General features: G+C 36.9%; 1 protein-coding gene across 4 annotated transcripts in view; it reads right to left on the bottom strand.

The window, feature by feature from the left end:
* BRWD3 (bromodomain and WD repeat domain containing 3) overlaps window positions 1-27,806 on the bottom strand; it is a 226,521-nt gene that overhangs the window by 125,897 nt on the left and 72,818 nt on the right. For all 4 annotated transcript variants that reach the window (XM_040467901.1, XM_040467903.1, XM_040467902.1 and 1 more), the window contains exons 9-11: window positions 25,964-26,064; window positions 25,374-25,444; window positions 24,103-24,203 (exon numbers count right to left, since the gene is read on the bottom strand). In XM_040467901.1, coding sequence (XP_040323835.1) covers window positions 24,103-24,203; window positions 25,374-25,444; window positions 25,964-26,064 — 273 coding nt within the window. The remainder of the gene's footprint in view (window positions 1-24,102; window positions 24,204-25,373; window positions 25,445-25,963; window positions 26,065-27,806) is intronic.

Below are 27,806 nucleotides of genomic sequence, written 5' to 3'. Positions count from 1 at the left end.
GCATCCTATATGTTTTGGACTGTTATATTTCCATTTCCATATGTCTCCAGGTATTTTTTTTTTTCACTTCGTTGATATCCTAATCAATCCAATGAGTGTTCAGTAGCATCTTCTTTAAATACCCACATATCTGTGATTTCTCCAGTCTTCCTTCTGTAATGGATTTCTACTTTTATACTATTGTGATAAAAAGAAATGGTTGATATGATTTCAATGTTTTTGAATTACTAAGACTTGTTTTGTGACCTAAATATGATCTATACTAGACAATGTTCCATGTGTACTCTGGGGCTTATAGATGGAACATTCATTATATATCTATTAAGTCCATCTGGTCTAATGTGTCATTAAGGCCAATCTTTCCTTATCCTTCCTTTACCATTTGGTAATGCCTTTCTATACCTTTTATTACCATCTTTGTTTGAAAGTTTATTTTGTCTAATATGTGTACAGTTTCACCAGTGGTTTGTTTCTCCTTAAAAAATTTCATTTTTAATGTTTTTTTTTATTTAATCCTAGCTAGTTAACTTTCAGTGTTATACTGGTTTCAGGTGTTAAATATACTCATTCAACACATCCATACAACACCCTGTGCTTATCACAAGGGAAGTCCATAATCCCCATCAACAACATAAGCCATCCTACACCCACCTCCCCTCTGTTAACCATGAGTTTGTTGCTTATTGTTAAGAGTGTGTCTTCAGTTACGTCTCTTTCTTTTTCCCATGGCTGACTTGTTTTGCTTCTTAAATCCAGCATATGAGTGAAGTCATATGCTATTTATCTTTTTCTGACTTTTCTCACTTAGCATAGTATTCTCCAGCTCCAACCACATTGTTACAAATGGCAAGATTTCATCCTTTTTTTATGGCTAAGTAATATTCCATTACACACACACACACACACACACACACACACACAAAACACACCATATATACCACATCTTCTGTCCATTCATTAGTCAATGGACACTTGGGCTGTTTCCATAGTTTGGCTATTGTACATTATTCTGCAACAAACATCAAAACACATGTATACATTTTAATTAGTATTTTTTCAGTAAATACCAAGCAATACAATAGCTAGATCATAGGGTAGTTCAATTTTTGACTTTTTGAGGAACCTCCTTATTGCTTTCCAGAGCAGCTGCACCAGTTTACATTCCCACCAACAGGGCAAGAGGGTTTCCCTTTCTCCACATTCTGGCCAACACCTGTTATTTCTTATATTGTTGATTTTAGCCATTCCAACAAGTGTGAGGTGATATCTCATTGTAGTTTTAATTTTGTGATGATGAGTAATTTTGAGCATCTTTTCATGTATCTATAGGCCATTTGCATGTCTTCTTTGCAAAAACATATATTCATGTCTTCTGTCCATTTTTTAATTGGATAATTCACTTATTGTGAATAGAGGTTTTTTTTTTTCTTTCAATTTGATTTAATTTTTTAAATTTACATCCAAGTTAGTTAGCATATAGTGCAACAATGATTTCAGGAGTAGATTCCTTAATGTCCCTTACCCATTTAGACCATCCCCCCTCCCACAACCCCTCCAGTAACCCTCTGTTTGTTCTCCATATTTAAGAGTCTCTTATGTTTCATCCTCCTCCCTGTTTTTATATTATTTTTGCTTCCCTTTGTGTTCATCTGTTCTGTGTCTTAAAGTACTCATATGAGTGAAGTCATATGATATTTGTCTTTCTCTGACTGAATGATTTCGCTTACCATAATACCCTCTAGTTCCATCCATGTAGTTGCAAATAGCAAGATTTCATTCTTTTTCACTGCCGAGTAATACTCCATTGCATATACATATGTACCACATCTTCTTTATCCATTCATCCATCGATGGACATTTGGGCTCTTTCCACACTTTGGATATTGTGGATAGTGCTGTTATAAATATTGGGGTGCGTGTGCCCCTTCAAAACAGTACACCGGTATTCCTTGGATAAATACCTAGTACTGCAACTGCTAGGTCATAGGGTACTTCTATTTTTAATTTTTCAAGGAAACTCCATACTGTTTTCCAGAGTGGCTGCACCAGTTTGCACTCCTACCAGCAGTGCAAAAGAGATCCTCTTTCCCTGCATCCTCACCAACATCTGTTGTTGCCTGAGTTACTAATGTTAGCCATTCTGACAGGTGTGAGTTGGTATTTCATTGTGGTTTTGATTTGTATTTCCCTGATGATGAGTGATGTTGAGCAGTTTTTCATGTGTTGGTTGACCATCTGGATGTCTTCTTTGGAGAAGTGTCTATTCATGTCTTTTTGAGCATTGAGTTTTATAACTTCTTTATATATTTACAATACCAAACCTTTTTCAGATATGTCATTTGCAAATATATTCTCCCACTCCGTAGGCTGCCTTTTAGTTTTGTTGATGGTTTCCTTCACTGTGCAGAATTTTATTTTGATGAAGTCCCCCAAATTTATTTTACTTTGGTTTCCTTTGCCTCAGGGGACATATCTTGTAAGAAACTGCTATGGCTGAAGACAAAGATGTTGATGGCTATATAATCCTCTAGGATTTTTATGATTTCAGGTCTCACATTTAGGTCTTGAATCCATTTTGAATTTATTTTTGTTTTTGATTTAAGAAAATAGTCGTTATATCAACACCATTTATTGAAGAAACTGTCTTCTTCCCATTGGATGTTCTTTCTTGCTTTGTTGAAGATTAGTTGACTATATATCTGTGGGTTCACTCCTGGGTTTTCTATTTTGTTCCATTGACCCATGTGTCTATTTTTGTGCCAGTAACATACTGTTTTTATCACTATAGTTTGTAATATAATGTGAAGTCCAGAATTGTGATGCCTTCAGCTTTTCATTTCTTTTTCAAGATTGCTTAGGCTATCCAAGGTTTTTTTGTGGTTTCATACCAATTTTAGGAGTGTTTGTTCCAGTTCTGTGTAAAGGGAAGTTGCTATTTTCATGGCATTGGATGAAATGTATACACTGCTGTTGGTTGCATACACATTTTAACAGTATTTGTTATTCTAACCCATGAGCATGGAATGCCTTCCAATTTCTTTGTGTCTTCTTCAATTTCTTTCATCAGTGTTTTTTACTTTACAGAATAACCATCTTTCATGTCTTTGGTTAGGTTTGGATATTCCTAGGTATCTTATTATATCTGGTGCAAATGAAAATGAGATTGATTTCTTAAGTTCTCTTTCTGCTGCTTCATTACTGGTGTACAGAAATGCAACATATTTCTGTATGTTGATTTTGGATTCTGCAACATTATTGAATTTATTTATCAGTTCTAGCAGTTTTTTGGTAGAGTCTATTAGGTTTTCTATATAGACTATCATATCATCGGCAAATAGTGAAAATTTTACTTCTTTGCTGCTGATTTGAATGCCATTCATTTCTTTCTGTTATCTGATTGCTGTGGCTAGGACTTGCAATACTATGTTAAATAACAGTGATGAGAGTGGACATCCTTATCTTGTTCCTGAACATAGAGAAAAAACTCTCAACTTTTCAACACTAACAATGATATCAGCTGTGGGTCTTTTATAGATGGCCTTTATTATGCTTAGGTATGTTCCCTCTAAACCTACTTTGTTGAGGGTTTTTTAACATCAATGAGTGCTGTATGTATTTTATCAAGGGCTTTTTCTGTATCAATTCAAAGGATGATATGTTTCCTAACCTTTCCTTTATTAATGTGGTGTATCACATTGATTGATTTGTGAATACTGAACCATGCTTGCAACCCAGATATAAATCCCATTTCAATGTGGTGAATGGTTCTTTCAAAGTATTGTTGAACTTGGTTTGCTAGTATTTTATCAAGAATTTTTCCATTCAAGTTGATCAGGGATATTGGCCTATAGCTCTTTTTTAGTGAAGTCATTATCTGGATTTGGTATCAGGGTAATGCTGGCCTTACAGAATCAAATTTGGAAATTTCCCTTCCTTTTCTATTTTTTCGAATAGTTAAGAATAGGTATTAACTCGATAGCTCTTGAAGAAGATGGCAGCGTAAGAGGACGCTGAGCTCACCGCACGTCTTGCTGATCACTACTTAGATTCCACCTACACCTGCCTAACTAACCCCGCAAACCACCAGAAGACTAGCAGAAGGCAGTCTCCGGAGCCAAGTGCAGATGAGAGGCCCACAGAAGAGGGTAGGAAGGGCGGCGAGGCAGTGCGCTCTCCACGGACTGGTGGGAGGGAGCCGGGGCGGAGGGGCAGCCTGCCGGCCAAGCAGAGCCCCCGAGTCTGGCTTGCAAAAGCGGAGGGGCCCGACAGACGGAGTGTGTTCCGACAGCAAGCGCGACTTAAGCATCTGGGAGGCCATAAGCTAACAGCTCTGCTCGGAAAGCGGGAAGGCTGGAGGACAAAGGGAGGGAGAGGTGCTGAGCCCCGGGATGACAGAGCTATTTGGCGGGGAACAAAGACGCTTGCCAGAGCCATCTCCCTCACCCATCCCCCAGCCAAAATCCCAAACGGAACCAGTTCCTGCGAGGGAACTTGCTTGCTCCTCGCAAATACGCAAGGATGTGCTTCTGCAGAGCCACCCCTCCGGCAGCGGGTCTGACTCCCTACCGCTGCCACAGGGCCCCTCATGAAGTGGATCACCAAAGGAGAAGCGAGCTAAGCCTGCCCCTCCTGCCCCCGGTGCACCTTGCCTACCCACCCCAGCTAATACGCCAGATCCCCAGCACCACAAGCCTGGCAGTGTGCAAGTAGCCCGGACGGGCCACGCCACCCCACAGTGAATCCCCCCTAGGAGAGGGGCAGAGAAGGCACACACCAGTCTGACTGTGGCCCCAGTGGTGGGCTGGGGGCAGACAACAGGGCTGACTGCGGCTCCACCCACCAACTCCAGTTATACACCACAGCACAGGGGAAGTGCCCTGCAGGCCCGCACCACTCCAGGGACTATCCAAAATGACCAAACGGAGGAATTCCCCTCAAAAGAATCTCCAAGAAATAACAACAGCTAATGAACTGATCAAAAAGGATTTAAATAATATAACAGAAAGTGAATTTAGAATAATAGTCATAAAATTAATCGCTGGGCTTCAAAACAGTATACAGGACAGCAGAGAATCTCTTGCTACAGAGATCAAGGGACTAAGGAACAGTCAGGAGGAGCTGAAAAACACTTTAAACGAGATGCAAAACAAAATGGAAACGACGACGGCTCAGATTGAAGAGGCAGAAGAGAGAATAGGTGAACTAGAAGATAAAGTTATGGAAAAAGAGGAAGCTGAGAAAAAGAGAGATAAAAAAAATCCAGGAGTATGAGGGGAAAATTAGAGAACTAAGTGATACACTAAAAAGAAATAATATACGCATAACTGGTATCCCAGAGGAGGAAGAGAGAGGGAAAGGTGCTGAAGGGGTACTTCAAGAAATAATAGCTCAGAACTTCCCTGAAGTGGGGAAGGAAAAAGGCATTGAAATCCAAGAGGTACAGAGAACTCCCTTCAGACGTAACCTGAATCGATCTTCCGCGCAACATATCATAGTGAAACTGGCAAAATACAAGGACAAAGAGAAAATTCTGAAAGCAGCAAGGGGTAAACGTGCCCTCACATATAAAGAGAGACATATAAGACTCGTGACTGATCTCTCTTTTGAAACTTGGCAGGCCAGAAAGCATTGGCACGAAATCTTTAATGTGCTGAACAGGAAAAATAGGCAGCCGAGAATCCTTTATCCAGCAAGTCTGTCATTTAGAATAGAAGGAGAGATAAAGGTCTTCCCAAACAAACAAAAACTGAAGGAATTTGTCACCACTAAACCAGCCCTACAAGAGATCCCAAGGGTGATCCTGTGAGACAAAGTACCAGAGACATCACTACAAGCATAAATCATACAGACATCACAATGACTCTAAACCCATATCTTTCTATAGTAACACTGAATGTAAATGGATTAAATGCGCCAACCAAAAGACATAGGGTATCAGAATGGATAAAAAAACAAGACCCATCTATTTGCTGTCTACAAGAGACTCATTTCAGATCTGAGGACACCTTTAGATTGAGAGTGAGGGGATGGAGAACTATTGATCATGCTACTGGAAGCCAAAAGAAAGCTGGAGTAGCCATACTTATATCAGACAAACTAGACTTTAAATTAAAGGCTGTAACAAGAGATGAAGAAGGCCATTATATAACAATTACAGGGTCTATCCACCAGGAAGAGCTAACAATTATAAATGTCTATGCGCCGAATACCGGACCCCCAAATATATAAAACAATTACTCATAAACATAAGCAACCTTACTGATAAGAATGTGGTAACTGCAGGGGACTTTAACACCCCACTTACAGAAATGGATAGATCATCTAGACACACGGTCAATAAAGAAACAAGGGCCCTGAATGAGACATTGGATCAGATGGACTTGACAGATACATTTAGAACTCTCCATCCCAAAGCAACAGAATATACTTTCTTCTCGAGTGCACATGGAACATTCTCCAAGATAGATCACATAGTGGGTCACAAAACAGCCCTTCATAAGTATACAAGAACTGAAATTATACCATGCATACTTTCAGACCACAATGCTATGAAGCTTGAAATCAACCACAGGAAAAAGTCTGGAAAACCTCCAAAAGCATGGAGGTTAAAGAACACCCTACTGAAGAATGAGTGGGTCAACCAGGCAATTAGAGAAGAAATTTAAAAATATATGGAAAAAAACGAAAATGAAAATACGACAATCCAAACGCTTTGGGATGCACCGAAGGCAGTCCTGAGAGGAAAATACATTGCAATCCAGGCCTATCTCAAGAAACAAGAAAAATCCCAAATACAAAATCTAACAGCACACCTAAAGGAAATAGAAGCAGAACAGCAAAGGCAGCCTAAACCCAGCAGAAGAAGAGAAATAATAAAGATCAGAGCAGAAATAAACAATATAGAATCTAAAAAAACTGTAGAGCAGATCAACGAAACCAAGAGTTGGTTTTTTGAAAAAATAAACAAAATTGACAAACCTCTAGCCAGGCTTCTCAAAAAGAAAAGGGAGATGACCCAAATAGATAAAATCATGAATGAAAATGGAATTATTACAACCAATCCCTCAGAGATACAAACAATCATCAGGGAATACTATGAAAAATTATATGCCAACAAATTGGACAACCGGAAGAAATGGACAAATTCCGAAACACACACACACTTCCAAAACTCAATCAGGAGGAAATAGAAAGCTTGAACAGACCCATCACCAGCGAAGAAATTGAATCGGTTATCAAAAATCTCCCAACAAATAAGAGTCCAGGACCAGATGGCTTCCCAGGGGAGTTCTACCAGACGTTTAAAGCAGAGATAATACCTATCCTTCTCAAGCTATTCCAAGAAATAGAAAGGGAAGGAAAACTTCCAGACTCATTCTATGAAGCCAGTATTACTTTGATTCCTAAACCAGACAGAGACCCAGTAAAAAAAGAGAACTACAGGCCAATATCCCTGAGGAATATGGATGCAAAAATTCTCAATAAGATACTAGCAAATCGAATTCAACAGCATATAAAAAGAATGATTCACCATGATCAAAGTGGGATTCATTCCTAGGATGCAGGGCTGGCTCAACATTCGCAAATCAATGTGATACATCACATTAATAAAAGATAAGAACCATATGATCCTGTCAATCGATGCAGAAAAGGCCTTTGACAAAATTCAGCATCCTTTCTTAATAAAAACCCTTGAGAAAGTAGGGATAGAAGGAACATACTTAAAGATCATAAAAGCCATTTATTAAAAGCCCACAGCTAACATCATCCTCAATGGGGAAAAACTGAGAGCTTTTTCCCTGAGATCAGGAACAAGACAGGGATGCCCACTCTCACCGCTGTTGTTTAACATAGTGTTGGAAGCTCGAGCATCAGCAATCAGACAACAAAAGGAAATCAAAGGCATCAAAATTGCCAAAGATGAAGTCAAGCTTTCACTATTTGCAGATGACATATTATACATGGAAAATCCGATAGATTCCACCAAAAGTCTGCTATAACTAATGCATGAATTCAGCAAAGTTGCAGGATACAAAAGCAATGTACAGAAATCAGTTGCAATCTTATACACTAACAATGAAGCAACATTGAAGACAAATCAAGAAACTGATCCCATTCACAATTTTACCAAGAAGCATAAAATACCTAGGGATAAATCTAACCAAAGATGTAAAAGATCTGTATGCTGAAAACTATAGAAAGCTTATGAAGGTAATTGAAGAAGATTTAAAGAAATGGAAAGACATTCCCTGCTCATGGATTGGAAGAATAAATATTGTCAAAATGTCAATACTACCCAAAGCTATCTACACATTCAATGCAATCCCAATCAAAATTGCACCAGCATTCTTCTCGAAACTAGAACAAGCAATTCTAAATTTCATATGGAACCACAGAAGGCTCCGAATAGCCAAAGTAATTTTGAAGAAGACCACCAAAGCAGGGGGCATCACAATCCCAGGCTTTAGCCTCTACTGCAAAGCTGTAATCATCAAGACAGCATGGTATTGGCACAAAAAGAGACACATAGACCAATGGAATAGAATAGAAACCCCAGAACTAGACCCACAAACGTATGGCCAACTCATCTTTGACAAAGCAGGAAAGAACATCCAATGGAAAAAAGACATTCTCTTTAACAAATGGTGCTGGGAGAACTGGACAGCAACATGCAGAAGGTTGAAACTAGACCACTTTCTCACACCATTCAGAAAAATAAACTCAAAATGGATAAAGGACCTGAATATGAGACAGGAAACCATCCAAACCCTAGAGGAAAAGCAGGAAAAGACCTCTCTGACCTCAGCCGTAGCAATATCTTACTCAACACATCCCCAAAGGCAAGGGAATTAAAAGCAAAAATGAATTACTTAGACCTTATGAAGATAAAAAGCTTCTGCACAGCAAAGGAAACAACCAACAAAACTAAAAGGCAACCAACGGAATGGGAAAAGATATTTGCAAATGACATATCGGACAAAGGGCTAGTATCCAAAATCTATAAAGCTCACCAAACTCCACACCCGAAAAACAAATAACCCAGTGAAGAAATGGGCAGAAAACATGAATAGACATTTCTCTAAAGAAGTCATCCGGATGGCCAACAGGCACATGAAAAGATGCTCAACGTCGCTCCTCATCAGGGAAATACAAATCAAAACCACACTCAGATATCACCTCATGCCAGTCAGAGTGGCCAAAATGAACAAATCAGGAGACTATAGATGCTGGCAAGGATGTGGAGAAACGGGAACCCTCTTGCACTGTTGGTGGGAATGCAAACTGGTGCAGCTGCTCTGGAAAGCAGTGTGGAGGTTCCTCAGAAAATTAAAAATAGACCTACCCTATGACCCAGCAATAGCACTGCTAGGAATTTACCCAAGGGATACAGGAGTGCTGATGCATAGGGGCACTTGTACCCCAATGCTTATAGCAGCACTCTCAACAGTAGCCAAATTATGGAAAGAGCCTAAATGTCCATCAACTGATGAATGGATAAAGAAATTGTGGTTTATATACACAATGGAGTACTACATGGCAATTAGAAAGAACGAAATATGGCCCTTTGTAGCAACGTGGATGGAACTGGAGAGTGTGATGCTAAGTGAAATAAGCCATACAGAGAAAGACAGATACCATATGGTTTCACTCTTATGTGGATCCTGAGAAACTTAACAGAAACCCATGGACGAGGGGAAGGAAAATAAAAAAAAAAGAGGTTAGAGTGGGAGAGAGCCAAAGCATAAGAGACTCTTAAAAACTGAGAACAAACTGAGGGTTGATGGGGGGTGGGAGGGAGTGGAGGGTGGGAGATGGGTATTGAGGAGGGCACCTTTTGTGATGAGCACTGGGTGTTGTATGGAAACCAATTTGACAATAAATTTCATATATTGAGAAAAATAAATATTATGTATATACATAAATATATGTATATATATTACTTATATGTTGCATCTTCATTATTCATTCACTCGTTAATCAAAACATGGCTTGTCTCCATGTCTTGATTATTGTGAATAATACTGCAATAAACATAGGAGTGCAGATAAAAAAAAAAAAAAAAGAGTAGGTATTAACTCTTTACATGTATGGTAGATTTTGCCGGAGAAGCCATCTGGCTCTAGACTTTGGTTTTCAGGAGTTTTTTGGCATGTAGTAAAAAAAGTGGTCCTAAAATGGAAAGGCCTACCTGAAGAATCAAGAAAAATCTCACATAAACAACCTAACCTTACACCTAATTGATTTAGAAAAAGAATAAGTGGAAGCCTAAAATCAGCAAAAGGAAGGAAATAATAGACATTAGAGCAGAAATAATTGATATAGAACCTAAAAAAAAATAAACAGAACAGATCAATGAAATCAGGAGATAACTCTTTGAAAAAATTAATATAATTACCAGGAGATACTTCTTTGAAAAAATTAATATCATTAATAAACTTCTAGCCAGACATATCAAAAATAAATGAAAGAACCTAAATTAGTAAAATCACAATTGAGAGAGGGGAAATAGCAACTAGTACCAGAGAAATACATGTAATTTTAAGAAACTATTATGAAAAACTATATACCAACAAATTGCACAAGCTGGAAGAAATGTATAAATTACTTGAAATGTATAAACTATCAAAAACTGAAAAAGAAGAAACAGAAAACATAAACACATTAATAACCAGGAAAGAGATTGAATCAGTAATCAAAAACCTCCCAACATACAAAAGACGGGTATTCTTTTCTTTTCCATTTGCATGGAATACCTTTTTCTACACTTTCACTTTCAGTTTCTTCACGTTCTTAGATCTGCAGTACCTTTTTCTATACTTCCATTTTCAGTTTCTTCATGTTTTTAGATCTGCAGTGATTGCACAGGCAACATATTAATGAACCTTGCTTTTTTTAAAAAAATCAACTTATCTAGTCTATATCTTTGGACAATTTAGTCCATTTACATTTATAGTAATTATAGATAGGAATGTATCTATTGATATATTCTTGAACATTTTCTTTTTACTTCCTCTCTGTTCCTTTCTTTTTTTCTTGGATTTTTCCTTTGTGGTTTAGTGATTTCCTTATAATTATTCCTTTCTCATTATATTTTGTTTTACTATAGATTTCTGCTTTGTATTACACGAGGTTAACATTTAATATCCTATATATACATCAATCTATTTTAAGTTAATACTATCTGATATTTAAATGTATTCTAAAACTATAAATCTTTATTACCCCTCACATGTTATTTTTAATGTTGATTTTAAATCTGTTCATTTTGGATGTCTACGGGGAAAGGGGGTAGAGTAGAAGAACCATAAGCTCATTTACTAGATTTACTAGATTTACACATTTACTAGAAATGTGACTCAGACACAACTGTAGAGCACAAGCAACACACACAGGTTACTCTGCTGAAGGCCAGGTTCAGGAAAATGGGACACTGCACTTCAGGGCACTCTAAGAGCTCTTCCTCATAAAGGCACTATTTCCAAGAGCAGAAGACATAGCTGAATTTTTTAACATATAAAAGCAGATGGAGAGAGACAGACAAAATGAGAGAAATCTATACCAAATGAAAGAACAGACAAGGCCATAGACAGGTATCTAAGTGAAACAGATATAAGTAACATGCCTAATACAGAATTTAAAGCAATGATCATAAGGACATTCACTGCAATTAAGAAAGGAGTGTAAGACATGAGTGAGACCCTTAACACAGAGATAAAGAATAACATAGCAGAGATAAAGGGGTCAATAAACAAAATGAGAAACATACTTGATGGAAAGAGGAGAATAATGGAAGAACCAGAGAAACAAGTTAATGATCTAGAAGACAGAGTTATGGAAAGTACTCACACTGAACAGGAGAGAAAAAAGAATTATGCAAAATGAGAACAGACTTTGTGATCTCAGTGACTCCATCAAATTTAATAACATTCATATTATAAGAGTCCCAAAACAAGAAGAGGGAGAAAAGGAAGCAGAAAATTTATTTGAAGAAATAATAGCTGAAAACTTCCCTAATCTGGAGAAGGAAACAGATATACAGATGCAGGAAGCACAGAGAACCCCCATCAAAATGAACAATAATAGGCCAACACATATTGATATTAAATGTGCAAAATATAATGATAAAAACAAAATCTTAAAAGCAGCAAGACAAAAGAAGACAGTTCCTTAAAAGGGAAAACCCATAATGCTAGCAGGAGGTTTTTAAATGGAACTTATGCAAGCCAGAAGGGAGTGACATTGTATACCAAAATGCTGAATGGGAAAAATCTATAGGCACGAATAGTCTACCCTGCAAGGCTATGATTTAGAATATGAGATAGAGTTTCTAAGACAACAGCAAAAAAATAATAAAGGAATTCATGAACACTTAAACAGCCCAGCTAGAAATATTTAAGGGGACTCTTTGAGTAAAAAGGAGAAACAAAAAGTGACAATATAAAGGTAAGAAACACAGAAGCAGTAAAAATGAATATTTCTGTTAAAAAAATCAGTCAAGTATCTCACAGGAGAAAAGGATATAGATTATAACAACATACACATTAAATGCAGGGAGTAGAGAAAAAAGGAATGGGTCCAAACATAAAAGACCATATAGACTCCTATATAAAAAAGAGGTTATACACAAAATTTCTGGTAACAATATACCAAAAACCACTAAAACATATACCAAAAATAAAAACAAAGAAATCCAGAATATATCATTTTTGAAAATCAGGAAGACATGAAAAGAGAAAAACAAGAAAGGATCAGAAAAATTTTTCAGAAACATCTACAAAACAAATAATCAAATAACAATAAACACATATCTATCAATAATTCCTTTGAATACAAATAGCCTAAAAAGTTTAATCAAAAGATATAAGGTAACAAATTGGGTAAAAAAACAAGACCCATTTATGTGCTGCCTATGGGAGACTGATTTTATAGCAAACAACACCCGCAAAATAAAAGTGAGGGGATGGAGAAATATCATGCAATTTATATACATTATGGTAAAGCAGCAAAAAGAGAAATTAAGAAATCAATACAACTTACAATTGTACCAGAAATAAGAAGATACCTAAGAATAAACCTAACCAAAGAGGTGAAAGACCTGGACTCTGAAAACTATAAAACACTAATGAAAGAAATTGAAGAAGACACAAAGAAATGGAAGACATTCCATGCTCAGGGACTGGAAGAACAAATATTGCTAAAAGGTCTATACTATACAAAGTAAGCTACACATTTCAGACATTCTCTATCAAAGTACTATAAGCTTTTATCACAGAATTAGAACAATCCTAAAATTTTTATGGAACAACAAAAAACCTCATTTAACCAAAGCAATTTTGAAAAAGAAACACAAAGCTGGAGGCATCACATTTCTGGATGCCATGTAACATTACAAAGTTACAGTGATCAATAAAATAGGGGACAACATGGCAGAGAAGTAGGGGGATACATACTTCGAGCGTCTCTCAAACAGAAGTGCAGAAGCCAAAGGACTTTGAACAACAGAACCTGGGAGGAAAAGAGACTGAATCTACTAGGAATAAAATAGGAAAGCTGGAAAAAAGATAGGGCTACTCCAAGAAACAAATCAAAGTACGCCTGGTGGAGGGTCCAAAATATCACTACGAGTAGGGGAATAAAATAACCAAAGTCACAAAAAAAAAAAAAAAAGAGCAAGTAACAATCTCTGAAAAAACACCTCGTGAAGGGCCAGGCCCTGGACAGTGTTTGACCCTCCTTTAATATAGCAGTGCTCGCAGGTGCAGAGTACATAACAAGCTTTTAAAATTCATAAGAGACAGAAACTAGCCAAAATGATGAAATGGAAGAATTCTCCTCAAAAGAAACTCCAGGAACTAGCAACAGCTAACAAACTGATCAAAAACAATTTAAGCAATGTAACAGAAAATGAATTGAAAATAATAGTCATAAAATTAATTGCTGGGCTTGAAAAAAGCATAGAGGAAAGCAGAGAATCTATTTCTACAGAGATCAAAGGACTGAAAAAACAATCCTGAGGAATTAAAAAATGCAATAAATGAGGTTCAAAATAAAATGGAGGCAGCCACAGCATGGACTGAAGAGGCAGAGAGGAGAACAGGTGACTTAGAAGATAAAATTATGGAAAAAGAGGAAGCTGAGAAAAAGAGAGATAAAAAAATCCAGGAGTGCAAGGGGAGAATTGGAGAACTAAGTGATGCAATTAAAAGGAACAATATCCATATCACGGAATTACACAAGAAGGGAAAGAGAAAGAGGCTGAAGGTGTGTACTTGAATAAATCGTAGGTGAGAACTTCCCTGACCTGGGGAAGGAAAAAGGCATTGAAATCCAAGAGGCACAGAGAACTCCCTTCAGATGTAACTTGAATCAATCTTCAGCACAATATATCTAGTGAAAATGGCAAAACACAAATAAAAACAGAGAATTCGGAAAGCAGCTAGGGATAAATGGGCCTTAACATACAAAAGTAGACACATAAAGATGGTAGCAGACCTATCTACTGAAACATGGCAAGCCAGAAAGGAATGGCAGGAAATCTTCAATGTGATGAACAGAAAAAATTATGCAGCCAAGAATCCTTTATCCAGCAAATCTATCATTTAGAATAGAAGGAGAGATAAAGGTCTTCCCAAAAACAAAAACTGAAGGAATTCATCACCACTAAACCAGCCCTACAAGAGATCCTAAGGGGGATCCTGTGAGAGAAAGTACCAGAGATATCGCTACAACCATGAAACCTACAGACATCACGACTCTAAACCCATATCTTTCTATAATAACACTAAACGTAAATGGACTAAATGTGCCAACCAAAAGACATAGGGTATCAGAATGGATAAAAAAACAAGACCATCTATTTGCTGTCTACAAGAGACTCATTTTAGACCTGAGGACACCTTCAGATTGAAAGTGAGGGGATGGAGAACTATCTATCATGCTACTGGAAGTCAAAAGCAAGCTGGAGTAGCCATACTTATATCAGACAAACTAGACTTTAAATTAAAGGCTGTAACAAGAGATGAAGAAGGGCATTATACAATAATTACAGGGTCTATCCATCAGAAAGAGCTAACAATTATAAATCTCTATGCGCCAAATACATGAGCCCCAAAATACATAAAACACTTAACCACAATCATAAGGAACCTTATTAATAAGAATGTGGTAATTGAAGGTGACTTTAATACTCCACTTACAACAATGGATAGAACATCTACACAGGGAACCAATAAAGAAACAAGGGTCCTGAATGATATACTGAATCAGATGGGCTTGAGAGATCTACTTAGAACACTGCATCCAAAGCAACAGAATATACTTTCTTCTCGAGTGCACATGGAACATTCTCCAAGATAGATCACATACTGGGTCACAAAACGGCCCTTCATAAGTATAAAAGAATTGAGATCATACCATGCACACTTTCAGACCACAGTGCTATGAAACTTGAAATCAACTACAGGAAAAAGTCTGGAAAACGTCCAAAAGCATGGAGGTTAAAGAACACCATAGTAAAGAATGAATGGGTCAACCAGGCAATTAGAGAACTAATTAAAATATATATGGAAACACATGAAAATGAAAAAACAACAATCCAAATGCTATGGGATGCAGCAAAGGCAGTTCTGAGAGGAAAATACATTGCAATCCAGGCCTATTTCAAGAAACAAGAAAAATACCAAATACAAAATCTAACACACCTAAAGGAACTAGAAGCAGAACAGTAAAAACACCCCAAACCCAGCAGAAGAGAAATAATAAACATCAGAGCAGAAATAAACAATATACACTCTAAAAAAAATGCAGAGCAGATTAATGAAAGCAAGAGTTGGTTTTTTGAAAAAATAAACAAAATTAATAAACCTCTAGCCAGGCTTCTCAAAAAGAAAGGGGAGATTACCCAAAGAGATGAAATCACAAGTGAAAATAGATTTATTACAACCAATCCCTCAGAAATACAAGCAATTATCAGGGAATACCATGAAAATTTATATGCCAACAAACTGGACAACCTAGAAGCAATGGTCAAATTCTTAAACACCAACACACTTCCAAAACTCAATCAGGAGGAAATAGAAAGCTTGAACAGACCCATAACCAGCGAAGAAATTGATGCAGTTATCTCCCAACAAATAAGAATCCAGGACCAGATGGTTTCCCTAGGGAATTCTACCAGACATTTAAAGCAGAAATAATACCTATCCTTCTCAAGCTGTACCAAAAAATAGAAAGGGAAGTAAAACTTCCAGATTCATTCTATGAAGCCAGCATTACTTTGATTCCTAAACCAGACAGAGACCCAGCAATAAAAGAGAACCACAGGCCAATATCCCTGATGAATATGGATGCACAAATTCTCAACAAGATACTAGCAAATCGAATTCAACAGCATATAAAAAGAATGATTCACCATGAACAAGTGGGATTCATTCCTGGGATGCAGGGCTGGCTCAATATTCGCAAATCAATCCATATGATACATCACATTAATAAAAGAAAAGATAAGTACCATATGATCCTGTCAATCGATGCAGAAAAAGCATTTGACAAAATTCAGCATCCTTTCTTAATAAAAACCCTCAAGAAATTTGGGATAGAAGGCACATACTTGAACATCATAAAAGCCATTTATGAAAAGCCCACAGCTAATATCATCCTCAATGGGGAAAAACTAAGAGCTTCCCCCTGAGATCAGACACATGACAGGGATGTCCTCTTTCACCACTGTTGTTTAACATAGTGTTGGAAGTGCTAGCATCAGCAATCAGACAACAAAAGAAAATCAAAGGCATCAAAATTGGCAAAGACGAAGTCAAGCTTTCACTTTTTGCAGATGACATGATATTATACACGGAAAATCCGATAGATTCCACCAAAAGTCTGCTAGCACTGATACATGAATTCAGCAAAGTTGCAGGATACAAAATTAATGTACAGAAATCAGTTGCATTCTTATACACTAATAATGAAGCAACAGAAAGACAAATAAAGAAACTGATCCCATTCACAATTGCACCAAGCATCATAAAATACCTAGGAATCAACCTAACCAAAGATGTAAAAGGTCTGTATGCTGAAAACTATAGAAAGCTTTTGAAGGAAATTGAAGACACAAAGAAATGGAAAAACATTCCATGCTCATGGATTGGAAGAATATATATTGTTAAAATGTCAACATTATCCAAAGCAATCTACACATTCAATGCAATCCCAGTCAAAATTGCACCAGCATTCTCCTCGAAGCTAGAACAAGCAATCCTAAAATTTGTATGGAACCACAAAATGCCCTGAATACCCAAAGTAATAGTGAAGAAGACCAAAGTGGGAGGCATCACAAATCTAGCCTTTAGCCTCTACTACAAAGCTGTAATCAATAAGGCAGTATGGCAATTGCTCAAAAACAGGCACATACACCAATGGAATAAAGTAGAGACTCCAGAATTGGAACCACGAAAGTATGGTCAACTAGTCTTTGACAAAGTAGGAAGGAATATCCAATGGAAAAAAGACAGTCTCTTTAACAAATGGTGCTGGGAGAACTGGACAGCAACATTCAGAAGAATGAATCCTGACCACTTTCTTACATCATTCACAAAAATAAAGTCAAAATGGATGAAGGACCTGAATGTGAGACAGGAAACCATCAAAACCCTAGAAGAGAAAGCAGGAAAAAACCTCTCTGACCACAGCCGCAGCAATTTCTTACTTGACACATCTCCAAAGGCAAGTGAATTAAAACCAAAATTGAACTGTTGGGATCTCATCAAGATAAAAACCTTCTGCACTGCAAAGGAAACATTCAACAAAACTAAAACGCAACCGACGAAATGGGAAAATGTATTTGCAAATGACACATCAGACAAAGGGCTAGTATCCAAAATCTATAAAGAACTCACCAAACTCCACACCCGAAAAACAAATAATTCTGTGAAGAAATGGGCAGAAGACATGAATAGACACTAGTAAAGAAGACATCCGGATGGCCAACAGGCACATGAAAAGATGCTCAACGTCTCTCCTCATCAGGGAAATACAAATCAAAACCACACTCAGATATCACCTCACGCCAGAGTGGCCAAAATGAACAAATCAGGAGACTATAGATGCTGGCAAGGATGTGGAGAAACGGGAACCCTCTTGCACTGTTGGTGGGAATGCAAACTGGTGCAGCCGCTCTGGAAAACAGTGTGGAGGTTCCTCAAAAAATTAAAAATAGATCTACCCTATGACCCATCAGGAGCACTGCTAGGAATTTACCCAAGGGATACAGGAGTGCTGATGCATAGGGGCACTTGTACCCCAATGTTTATAGCAGCACTTTCAACAATAGCCAAATTATGTAAAGAGCCTAAATGTCCACCAACTGATGAATGGATAAAGAAGTTGTGGTTTATATGTACAATGGAATACTACTTGGCAATGTGAAAGAATGAAATATGGCCTTTTATACCAATGTGGATGGAACTGGAGAGTATTATGCTAAGTGAAATAAGTCATACAGACAAAGACAGATACCATACATTTTCACTCACAGTTGGATCCTGAGAAACTTAACCGAAGAGCAGCGGGGAGGGCAAGGGGGGGGAAAGTTACAGAGAGGGAAGGAGACAAACCATAAGAGACTCTTAAATACTGAGTGCTACTGAGGGTTGATGGGGGGTGGGCGAGAGGAAAGTGGGTGATGGGCACTGAGGAGGGCACCTGTTGGGATGAGCACTGGGTGGTGTATGGAAACCAATTTGACAATAAATTTTATATAAAATTAAAAAAACAACAAAATAATAAAAAACACTACAGTTTTCAAAACAGTATGGTACTGGCACAAAAATGGACGTATAGAACAATGAACAGAATGTAAAACCAAGAAATAAACCCACAAGTATATGGTGAATTAATCTTTTAAAAGCAGGAAAGTATCCAACAGGAAAAAGACAGCCTGTAAAACAAACGGAGTTGGTAAAACTGGATGGCAATATGCAAAAGAAGAAACTGTAAAAGGAAGAAATTATACCAATTTCTTACATCATACACAAAAATAAATTCAAAATGGATTAAAGACCTAAATGTGAGACCTAAAACCTTAAAAATCCTAGAGGATTACACAGCCATTAACCTCTTTGTGACATTGGCCATGGCAACCACCTTCTTGTATGTCTCCTGAGGCAAGGGAAACAAAAGCAAAACAAACTATTGGTACTCCATAAAATAAAAAGCTTCTGCACAGTGAAGGAAACCATCAACAAAACTAAAAGGGAACCTATGAAATGGGAGAAGATATTTGCAAATGACATCTCTGATAAAAGTTTAGTATCCAAAATACATAAGGAACTTATAAAACTCAACATCCAAAAAAAAACAAATATTCCAGTTAATAAATGAGCACAAGGCATCAACAGACATTTTTGCCAAAGAAGACATTTTCCAAAGAAGACATACAGATTGCCCACAGACACATGAAAACATGTTCATCATCATTTACCATTAGGCAAATGCATATTAAAACTACAACGAGATATCATCTCACACCTGTTCTAATGGCTAAAACCAACAACACAAGAAACATCAAGAATTGGCAAGGATGTGGAGAAAAAGGAACACTCTTACACTGTTGGTGGGGATGCAAACTGGTGCAGCTACTGTGGGGAACAATATGGAGATTCCTCATAACCTTAACAATAGGGGCACCTGGGTGGCTCAGCCAGTTTCAGTTCAGGTCAGCTCTCAAGGTTTGTGAGTTTGAATCCCATGTCTGGCTCCATGCTGACAGCTCAGAGCCTGTTTGGGATCCTCTCTCTCCCCCTCTCCTGCTCTCTTTCTCAAAATAAATAAACAAACTTTACAAAACTTTAAAAATAGAACTCTCCTATGATCCAATTGCACTACTGGGTAATTACCCAAAGAATACAAAAACACTCATTCAAAGGGTTACATGAACTCATGTTCATGGCAGCAGTTTTGACAATAGCCAAGATATGGAAGCAGCCCACATGTCCATAAATTAATGAATGGATAAATAAGAAGGGGCATATATATATACAATGGAATATTATTCAGTTATAAAAAAATGAAATCTTGCTATTTGCAATGACATGAATGAGCTAGAGAGTATAATACTGCAACAATATGAATGGAGCTATAAAGTATAACGCTAAGTGAAATAAGTCAGTCAGAGAAAGACAAATACCATATGATTTCACTCATCTTTGAAATTTAGTAAGCAAAAAAAAAAAAAAAAAAAAGCAAAGGGAAAAAAGAGAGAGACAAATCAAGAAACAGACTCTTACTTACACAGAACAAACAGATGGTTACCAGATGGGTTTTGGGGGGATGGATTAAATAGGTAATGGGGATTAAGGAGTATACTTGTGATGATCACTGGGTGATGTATGGAATTGTTGAATCACTATATTGTACAGCTGAAGTAATGTAACACTTTGTTAAGTAACTGAAATTTAAACCTTAAAAAAAACTTAATTAAAAAATAAATAAATCTTGGGGTGCTTGGGTAGCTCAGTTGGTTAAACGTCTGACTGTTGATTTCAGCTCAGGTCATGATCTCGTGGTTTGTGAGATATGAGCCCCACATCGGGCTCTGTGCTGACAGCATGAAGCTTAACTGGGATTCTCTCTCTCCCACTGTCTCTGCCCCTCCCCTACTTGTGGCCATGTGCTCTCTTTTTCTCTCAAAATAAATGGATAAACTTTTTTTTTTTAAAAAAGATAAGCATTTAATAAATAACTTGTTTTGTGCAACCCTATACTAATTATTATATAATTAATTTTACTAATTTTTTCTTTTAATCTTCCTATTAGCTTTATATGTAGTTAATCCCCTACCTTTAATATATATATGCCTTTATCAGTATCATATTTTACTTTCACGTGATTTCTCATTACTAGTTAATTCCTTTTCTTTTCAGCTGAAATTCTCTTTCATATTTCTTAGGAGGCTGGTTTATTGGTTTAGTTTTTGCTTGTCTGGAAAACTCTTTATCTCCCCTTTAATTCTTAATAACATTACCAGGTAGAGAATTATTGGTTAGATGTTTTTTTTTTCCCCTTTCAGTATCTTGAATATACCACCCCACTCACTTCTGCCCTACAATGTTTTTGTTGAAAAATCTGCTGATGGTCTTATGGGGTTCCCTTATATGCAACAAGTTGTTTTCCTCTTGCTTCTTTTAAGATTCTCTTTAACTTTTAACATTTTAATTTGAATGCTTTTTCTTACTTGGAACTCTGTGGGCTTCCTGGAACTGATTGTCTGTTTCCTTCCCTAGATTAGGAAAATTTTCAGCCATTATTTCTTAAAATAAGTTTTCTACCCTTTTATCTCTGTCTGACCTTTTAGGACCCCCTATAATGCAGATTTTATTCTCATAGTCTCCTATGTCCCTTAAACTATCTTAATTTTTTGAATTTTCTTTTCCTTTCACTGTTCTCAGTTATTTCTGGTACCCTGTCTTGCAGGTCACTCATCCATTCTATTTTGTCTAGTCTGTTGTTGAACCTCTTAGCATATTTACCACTTCAGCTATTGTATTCTTCAGCTTTGTGACTTCTCTTTGTTACTTTATGGTTTAATATCTCTTTGTTGAAGTTTTCACTGTGTTCATCCATTCTTCTCCTGAGTTTGTTGAGCATATTTATGACCATTACTTTGAATTCTTCATCAGGTAGATTACTTATATCCATTTCATTAAGGGCTTTTTCTAATGTCTTCTCTTGTTCTTGCATCTGAACATATACGTTGTCTCGTCAATTTGCCTGACTCCATGTTTGTTTATATGTATTACATAAGATAGCTACCTCTCCTCCTTTTAAAATTTTTTATTATAGTTGACACACTATTGTATATTAATTTCAGGTGTACAACATGGTGATTTGACAGGTTTATGCATTATACTATATTCACCACAAGTGTTGCTACCATCTGTCACCGTACAATACTATTACAATATGATTGACTATATTCCCTATGCTGTACTTTTTACCCCCATGACTTATTCATTCCATAAATAGAAACCTGTATCTCCCACTCCCCTTCACCCATTTTGCCAATTATCTCACTTCCCTCCCCTCTGGCAATCATACATTTTTTTCTATCTATGGGTCTCTTTCTGCTTTTTAATTTTTTAGGTTCCACATATAAATGAAATTGTATAGTATGACCTTGCATTGGAAATAAACCTTACCAATTCAACCATACCCTGGCTTTTGGTTATCTATAAGTAGCACAATTTGTTCTTCAAAGGTCCCAGTTGTTGAGGGTATGCCAAGACCTGTCATTGTTCCAAAGGGAGGGATCTCAGACAGTGCCTAGTTTCAGGCTAATTGTAAGCCAGATTGTCAGGCAGTATCTTTTAAGATATGCAAATAATAGTCTTTGAGTCCACAATCGTAAACACTGCTGACTTCCAGACCAGTTCCAGAGGTGTCCCCTAGGTAAAGTTGCAAAAACCATAGCTTTAGACGTGCGTATAATCTCCTTTCTGTGAGGTATCAGCGAGCTATGATGGGGCCAAGTGAGGGCACTAATATGGTAAATTCCTACTCATGTTCCCTGAGAGCTCTTCTGCAGCCTCTGGTTGTATGACATGCCCCAGGACAAGAAAATAGGCCTTTTTCACATCAAGACTGCGGGTGAGTTTCAGTCTTCTGTTTGTACAGTGCCCTGGGAATGCAACTCCCAAACACTGTCTCTAATTGCTTCAAACCCATGGAGTACAGGGGTGCCTGGGTAGCTCACTTAAGCCTCTGACTCTTGATCTTTAGCTCAGGTCGTAATCTCACAGTTTGTGAAATCAAGCCCTGCATCAGGCTCTGTGCTGACAACATGGAGCCTGCTTGGGATTCTCTCTTTCCCTCTCTCTCTCTCTGCCCCTCCCCCACTTGTGCTTGTTCTCTTTCTCAAAATAAATAAATACACTTTAGAAAACGAAAAAAACATGAGGTCCAAAAATGCAATACCCCCGGGGCCACAAGAGCCAGGTGCTCAAGGGGGTATCTCCTGTGTGGGCTGCACATCCCTGCCCAGTCAGGTTTTGAATGTGGTATGGGGTGGGGTACTCAGCCTACCTGGCTGTGGTGGGATAGGCCACAGCTGCAGTGTGCATGGGCAAGGTGCTCCCATTGAAGCTAGTAGACTTAAAGACATAAAGGAGGGGTTCAACAATGGCATCCATCTGCACCAGGACCAATAAGGCAGGAGAATTCAAAAATGGTACCCACCTCTATCCCAGGAGAGAGTCCCAACAGGTTCTTGCCTCTCCAACAGATGCTTTAAGATTAGCAAATGAGTCTCCTTCACATAGGGTCTAGGTGCCTTGCAAACTGTTGCTTTTGAGCTGGGTCCCAGGGCTAGTGAATCTGTATAAGAGCCTTTAGGGGTGGATTTTTCATTCCCTACAGTTCTCCTAGAAGTAAGCCCCACTGGTTTTCAAGGCTAGATGCTTTGGGGGCTCATTTCTCCAGTGCAGGTCCCAAGGGTTGGATTGCCTGATGTGGGACACAGACACCTCGCTCCTCAAGAATAAGCTCCATATTATGAGATCAGTCCCAACTGTGGATTTCTGCCCTGGGGTGGGGCTTTTTGCAAGAACACGTCTCTACCCCTCCTACCCATCTTGATGTGGGCCTTTTATCTTTTGTTGTAGAGGCACTGTTTAGCTAGATTTCAGGTCCTTTTCAGAGGGAACTGTCCCATTACAGCTGTAGTTTTGTTGTGTTCATTGGAGGAGGTGATTTCAGGATCCTTCTATGCCACCATCTTTCAATATGTCTTTTAATAAGTATGTAGATTTTAAAGTAACAAATAGCTTATACAATTAACTAAATACAGCAGGATAAAAGAAGATTTTCATAAACTATTACTATAATATGTTTTTCTTTTCCTATATAGTCAAACAGAACTCATTTTAAATACTGGGGCCATACTAAATCCAGAATTTCACACTTATCTTCATTATTACAGATGTCTTACCATACAGATTTTAGCACCTGTATATTAAATTAAGGTACAAATTAGAAAAGAATAAAATCAATTTTCCACAGGTGTTACATAAGAAAGCAACATATTTAAGTTTTTCATTTTGTTCTTACCGTATGTGATTCTAATTCAGCAATTTTCTCAGGGATCTCAGAACCCAAATAATATATTCTAATCACATGGTCAGTGCTACCTGTTGTAATGAACATACCACCTGGAGGATTAAAAAACAAACAAGCAAACATTGTACCAAGGAACTTTAAAAACCTTCCAATTGCCTTCTCAATTATATGCTCCTGATATTAGTAAGAGGGCTTCAAGAAATACGTTATCTTCTCACCATTAACGATATCTCAGAGAAAAATAAGTATAATTCAAGAGAAATAAGGGAAGTATTTAAAGGACAACTATACATACCACTCACTCAACAAAAGTCCACCAACTATACACTAAATACAGGCCCTTGAATAATAAACATTAAATATCAGGGCCTTGAGGAACTCATTTCTTTATATTTTATGTGAAAACATAATGCTCCAAAATTGCTTATAAAATGACCTATAGCTACAATTGTCTTTACAGGGCTATAGAGGTGGAATGTAAAAACTCAACCACTTTTAGGATGATGAATAAATTCTAGAGACGGATGGCGGTAGTGTATCCAAAACAAAGTGAATATACTCAATGCCACAAAACCACACTTAAAAATGGTTATTAAAATAGTAAAGTTTATGTTAAATTTTACCACAGTAAAAGAAAAGGTGAACTAGCATAGTAATAGAAAAGCACTGTTTATATACTGCAGAAGTGTCTTCTATATGGAGCCACAGTACATTTTTTCTGAAATGTCAGGGCAGGAATTTCGTGTTCAACTGTGTGTGTAGCAGGGGTATACTTTTTACCAACTAAATTCTGAATTATATAAAAACATATAAGCAAGGGGCGCCTGGGTAGCGCAGTCGGTTAAGCGTCCGACTTCAGCCAGGTCACGATCTCGCGGTCAGTGAGTTCGAGCCCCGCGTCGGGCTCTGGGCTGATGGCTCGGAGCCTGGAGCCTGTTTCCGATTCTGTGTCTCCCTCTCTCTCTGCCCCTCCCCCATTCATGCTCTGTCTCTCTCTGTCCCAAAAATAAATAAACGATGAAAAAAAAAATTAAAAAAAAAAAAAAAACATATAAGCAAATAATAAAAACACTCCAAAGCTATTACATGTGTTAATTCAAAGTCCACAAACGTCCCTCTATAGTATCATATGGTTTACATTTTTTATTAAGTTTCCATTAACAAACATACATTTTTTTCTCCACAAAATTGAAAAATATTATCTTTTACAACTGGATTATTTAATATTTTGGGTACTCAAAACTTTGAATTTTTACACATACCAGAACTGAAAGATGAACAAGATATCTGAACTCCAGGTCTAGATCTCTCAGTAAATTTCACTGGGCGATCTCTAAGAGAAAAGGAAGATATTTTTATTTTCCATCATGTTCATTTAACATGCAAGAATATTTGCACACTGGTGGATATCTACAGATTTAACATCAATATTATAAAACACACATCTGAAGTAGTCAATAAGTTCTATTCCCATCATTCAGGTTAAAAATGCATTTAAACTTCAAATATACTTTAAGATACCAGAATTATTATCATAGCTTTGCAAAGAAATTGCCAAGTAACTTACTACCACAAACAGAAGTTCAAAGTCTTCTTATCAGAGTAATGAAACAAACACTCTGCAAAAATTTTGTGTATAAGTTAAATAGTCTCTCCAACATTGGTTTCATAAAAATTCTATTCTAGAATCTCTAACATCTAATTGAAGTAGGTATAGATGTGTATATATACACACATGCACACATAGACTTACATACTTAAATAAACCAACTATTAACAACGTCTCAAGATAACAAAGAAAACGAGACATGCTTGATTTTGCACAAAACTCCTAACCCAATTCTAAACTTACCTAAACTTCATTGTTTTTACATGCCATTGCCAGAAACAGATTGTTCCATCAGCACCAGTAGAAGTGAGGTATCTGGTTGTGCCTTTAGTTGATGGACAAAACTAAAAAGAAAATTCTAATTCAAATAGAAAGCTTTCATGTTCAAACTTATTTTAAACACAGCATCTTCTAAAATTAAAATCACTTTAATAGATATACCTTAAATAAATTCAATTAAGAATTTCACATTCAAGATATCAGTTATTTAAATTTCCTAGATTAATGAATACCTTGCAAAAATTTACAATATCAAGAAATAGTAGAAAAAAGTCATCAAATTTAGGATAAAATATATTAGCTTAAAAACAATTATTTTCAGGGGTGCCTGGATGCTTCAGTCAGTAGAGCATGCAACTCTTGATCTCAGGGCGAGTACAAGCTCCATATTGAATGTAGAGATTACTTTAAAAAAATAAAATTTTAAAAAACAAATAAATAATTATTTTAAAATTACTGAACATCACAGTTTAAGATTATTTCATTACTTTTAATGGAGAAAAATATTACAAGGTGATTACTAGTAAGCCATTATAAGTCTACGAAGTATACACTTATATAGCAAAAAATTATGGAATTTTTATAGCTCATATGAATACGGCATCAGAAATCAATCTAAAATCAATGATTAGGAAGTTGTATCTAAATATTTTAGTCTTATCATTTTATTTTAAACTCCAACTGCAATAATGTATGATATAAATGTTGTCCTAAAAGGATGCCTGAGATACAGAAAAAAGTTGGAAATCAAACCAGGGTCTCTGCATGCCATGAGTTTTAAAAATCCCAAATACAGGGGCGCCTGGGTGGCTCAGTCGGTTAAGCGTCCGACTTCAGCTCAGGTCACGATCTCACGGTCAGTGAGTTCGAGCCCCGCGTCGGGCTCTGGGCTGATGATGGCTCAGAGCCTGGAGCCTGCTTCTGACTCTGTGTCTCCCTCTCTCTCTGACCCTCCTCCCCCGTTCATGCTCTGTCTCTCTCTGTCTCAAAAATAAATAAACATTAAAAATTTTTTTTAAATCCAAAATACAGACAAATCAACACCACTAAGATGAATATTGAGGATCTGAATAAATTTTGACCTCAAATCTAAAGAAAATGATCATTATAGATATTAGAATTCATTTATCTAGTTTCTTGACAGGAAACACAGAACTTCTACCAAGACTAGAGAATTTAAATCAAACAAAGATTATCAATTAATGTTATCCATTAACAGTTGATATACAGTAAAGAACCAGTACTCAGGTATCATGCCTATATTTTCCTTTCTGAGATAAAGAAGCTTGCAATTGAAAACTTAATCCACAATTTACAGCAGGAGTTTGCAAATTACAACACACATGCCAAATCCAACTTGCTGCCTGTTACTGTAAATAAAGCTTTATTGGACAAAGTCACCTTACACTGGCTATAGCTGCTTTTGGCCTGCAGAGTTAAGTAGGTGTGACAGAGACCATACGGTCTGCAAAACCTAAAATATCTACTATCAGATCCATGAATTTGCTGATCTCTGATACATGCAAATAAGACAAGTAAATATAAAAGAGTATAATTTTATTAAGTTTGAAAAAAACACTAAAACTTTTATTATCACCATTATATTTAAATACATTCATCAATCACAAAGGTGGATCTGGCCTATTAATGTTCCCTAATTGGATTGTTTTTAAATAATAAATCATGTTAGAGATTATACAAATAAGATATGTACACTTCTGAATATAAATTAATACATCATTATTAAAGTAAATTTAGAAAATATAGAGAAACAATAAAAGCTACTTATAATCCCACCACCCAGGGG

The sequence above is a fragment of the Herpailurus yagouaroundi genome, unplaced genomic scaffold (genome assembly GCF_014898765.1).
Source record: "Herpailurus yagouaroundi ecotype Mexico unplaced genomic scaffold, PumYag 67623, whole genome shotgun sequence".
In the NCBI taxonomy this organism is placed as follows: domain Eukaryota; kingdom Metazoa; phylum Chordata; class Mammalia; order Carnivora; family Felidae; genus Herpailurus; species Herpailurus yagouaroundi.
This window is presented reverse-complemented; position numbering and strand designations above follow the sequence as displayed.